The sequence below is a fragment of the Phytophthora parasitica genome (assembly GCF_000247585.1).
Source record: "Phytophthora parasitica INRA-310 unplaced genomic scaffold supercont2.116, whole genome shotgun sequence".
Lineage (NCBI taxonomy): Eukaryota > Oomycota > Peronosporomycetes > Peronosporales > Peronosporaceae > Phytophthora > Phytophthora nicotianae.
The window spans coordinates 62,871-64,692 of record NW_008649102.1 but is presented as its reverse complement, the minus strand read 5'-3'; the positions used below and the strand labels follow the sequence as shown (position 1 = coordinate 64,692).

General features: G+C 50.3%; 1 protein-coding gene across 1 annotated transcript; it reads left to right on the top strand.

Moving 5' to 3' along the window:
- Nucleotides 1–227: 227 nt before the first annotated feature.
- Nucleotides 228–1,309, top strand: PPTG_19342 (hypothetical protein; the record flags this gene model as incomplete). The annotated part of the gene is made up of 4 exons (XM_008917816.1): nt 228–347; nt 455–491; nt 740–1,081; nt 1,146–1,309. The coding sequence occupies 4 exons, from the start codon at nt 228–230 to the stop codon at nt 1,307–1,309; spliced, it is 663 nt and encodes a 220-aa protein (XP_008916064.1).
- Between the last annotated feature and the right edge of the window lie 513 nt (nt 1,310–1,822).

Here is a 1,822-nt window from a genome sequence, read left to right as displayed (position 1 = left end):
AGCGATGACGGTGGAGCATCATACTGCGGAGAACGTCGCAAGATTCATAATGAAGACCATCGTGTTGAAATTTGGAGCCTTTCGAGAACTATTAATTGATGGAGCGCTTAAATTGACGAGATTAGCGATTGAGCAGCTAGTGCCATTACTACAAGCACAACAAATAAACCTGGTACCTTACAGACCACAGATAATTGGACTTGTCGAACGATTGTGTGAGTACGTATATGCAGAGTGAAGATCAAAATGACTGGGATAATTGGGTAGATTTCGTTGTGTACGCATACAACTCCGGCAAACACTCCACGGTGGCATTTTCACCGAATGGACTGATGATAGGTCGACGGGTACGACCACCAAACGAGCTTTTGCGTAGAAAGATAGAGGCGGGTACGTTGAACGGAATACCATCGGAAGTTGTTGACAGCGATGAAGAATAGCCATTAATGCGCAGAACGAGACCGGAGAAAGGAGCAAGCACGATAAGCAAAGTATTACAACCGACGAGTCAAGAATACGAGGAAATTTGTAAGAGGAGATCGAGTTTAGATGTTCCAACCTCCAAAAGGACCGAAATCGACGAAGTTGGTACATTCGTGGATCGGACCACTACGAATTGTAGAACCCGTCGGCTACGTAAACTACCTAGTTCGACGATAAGATCAGAACAACGGATCAGAAGAATTTATAGCGCACATGAGTTTCTTAACAACGTATCACACACAATCTGATCTACTAGCGAAGGCAGCAGCCGATCTGAACACGCAACTCGAGTGTGAAGCCCTAAGGTACGATGACGAGGCGTCAAGGGAGCCTGCACGAACAATGACAGCAGCAGTGCAGCCAGCCACTGGAACAACGGGCAAGAGACGACGAAGCACGACAATGGAGCGAGAAGAAGAATGGCACGAGTCGAGTGCAAGACTGGTTGAAACCCGAAGACGACGACGGCGCAACAAGGGCGGACAATACGTGCTGGAGTACACGTTACGACCTGCAGAGCGACAATCACGGGGAGGACATGACGACAACGTAGCCCGATGGGTGTCGGCCGACGAGTACGAGGTGTACTTTCGGGCCGGTAGAGTCGTGGAAGACTCTACAAACGAAGAAGGCGTGTAACAGGTTAGTGGGGCACGGTGTAGGCATGACGGCTGCTGGTGAGATCTTCCAGCAGGACCGGTGGATGAACAGCTCCGACGAAGAGTCGAATAAACCCAACAAACGTGTGGTGGACACGCAGGATCGTGCACAACGGAACAGTGAAGGGTCGCAGGCGGAGAAAACACGCGACCATAAGGAGGAGTGAGAAGCACTCACTCTGGAATCGGACGGGCAGAACACAAGTGAGTGTAGCAGACGTACGAGGTGTGTTGTCTTTGCTTGTGGCACCCGATAGAGGAGTGAGCGCGTAACTAAGTGACGAACGAAGAACAACGGTGGACGGAGTCGACAGAGAAGCGACCCCCGGCAGAACTACACGTTTCCGAAGAAAAGTGACGGAGGGCCGAAGTGGCTACATTGAAGGTCGTTGCTAAGGTTAAGTACGCGGATCTTGACATTACGGACGCAGCCGACGAACTGTAGTGGACGCGCTACGGAACAGAGGAACACGAAGAACGAAGTACAAAGACGAACACTTGTTTAGTTAGCGTCTAGGCTAGCTACGAGAAGAGACTAATAATAAAAGTAGGGACGGCGATGTTCCTGCACAGTGATCAGCTTGAAACCTGATGGCCAGCGGTGTGTTGAAGTACAGTGACTCAACGAACCCGGGACACTCGCAGGAGGCATACACACGAGTACGATCTGCTACACGAAC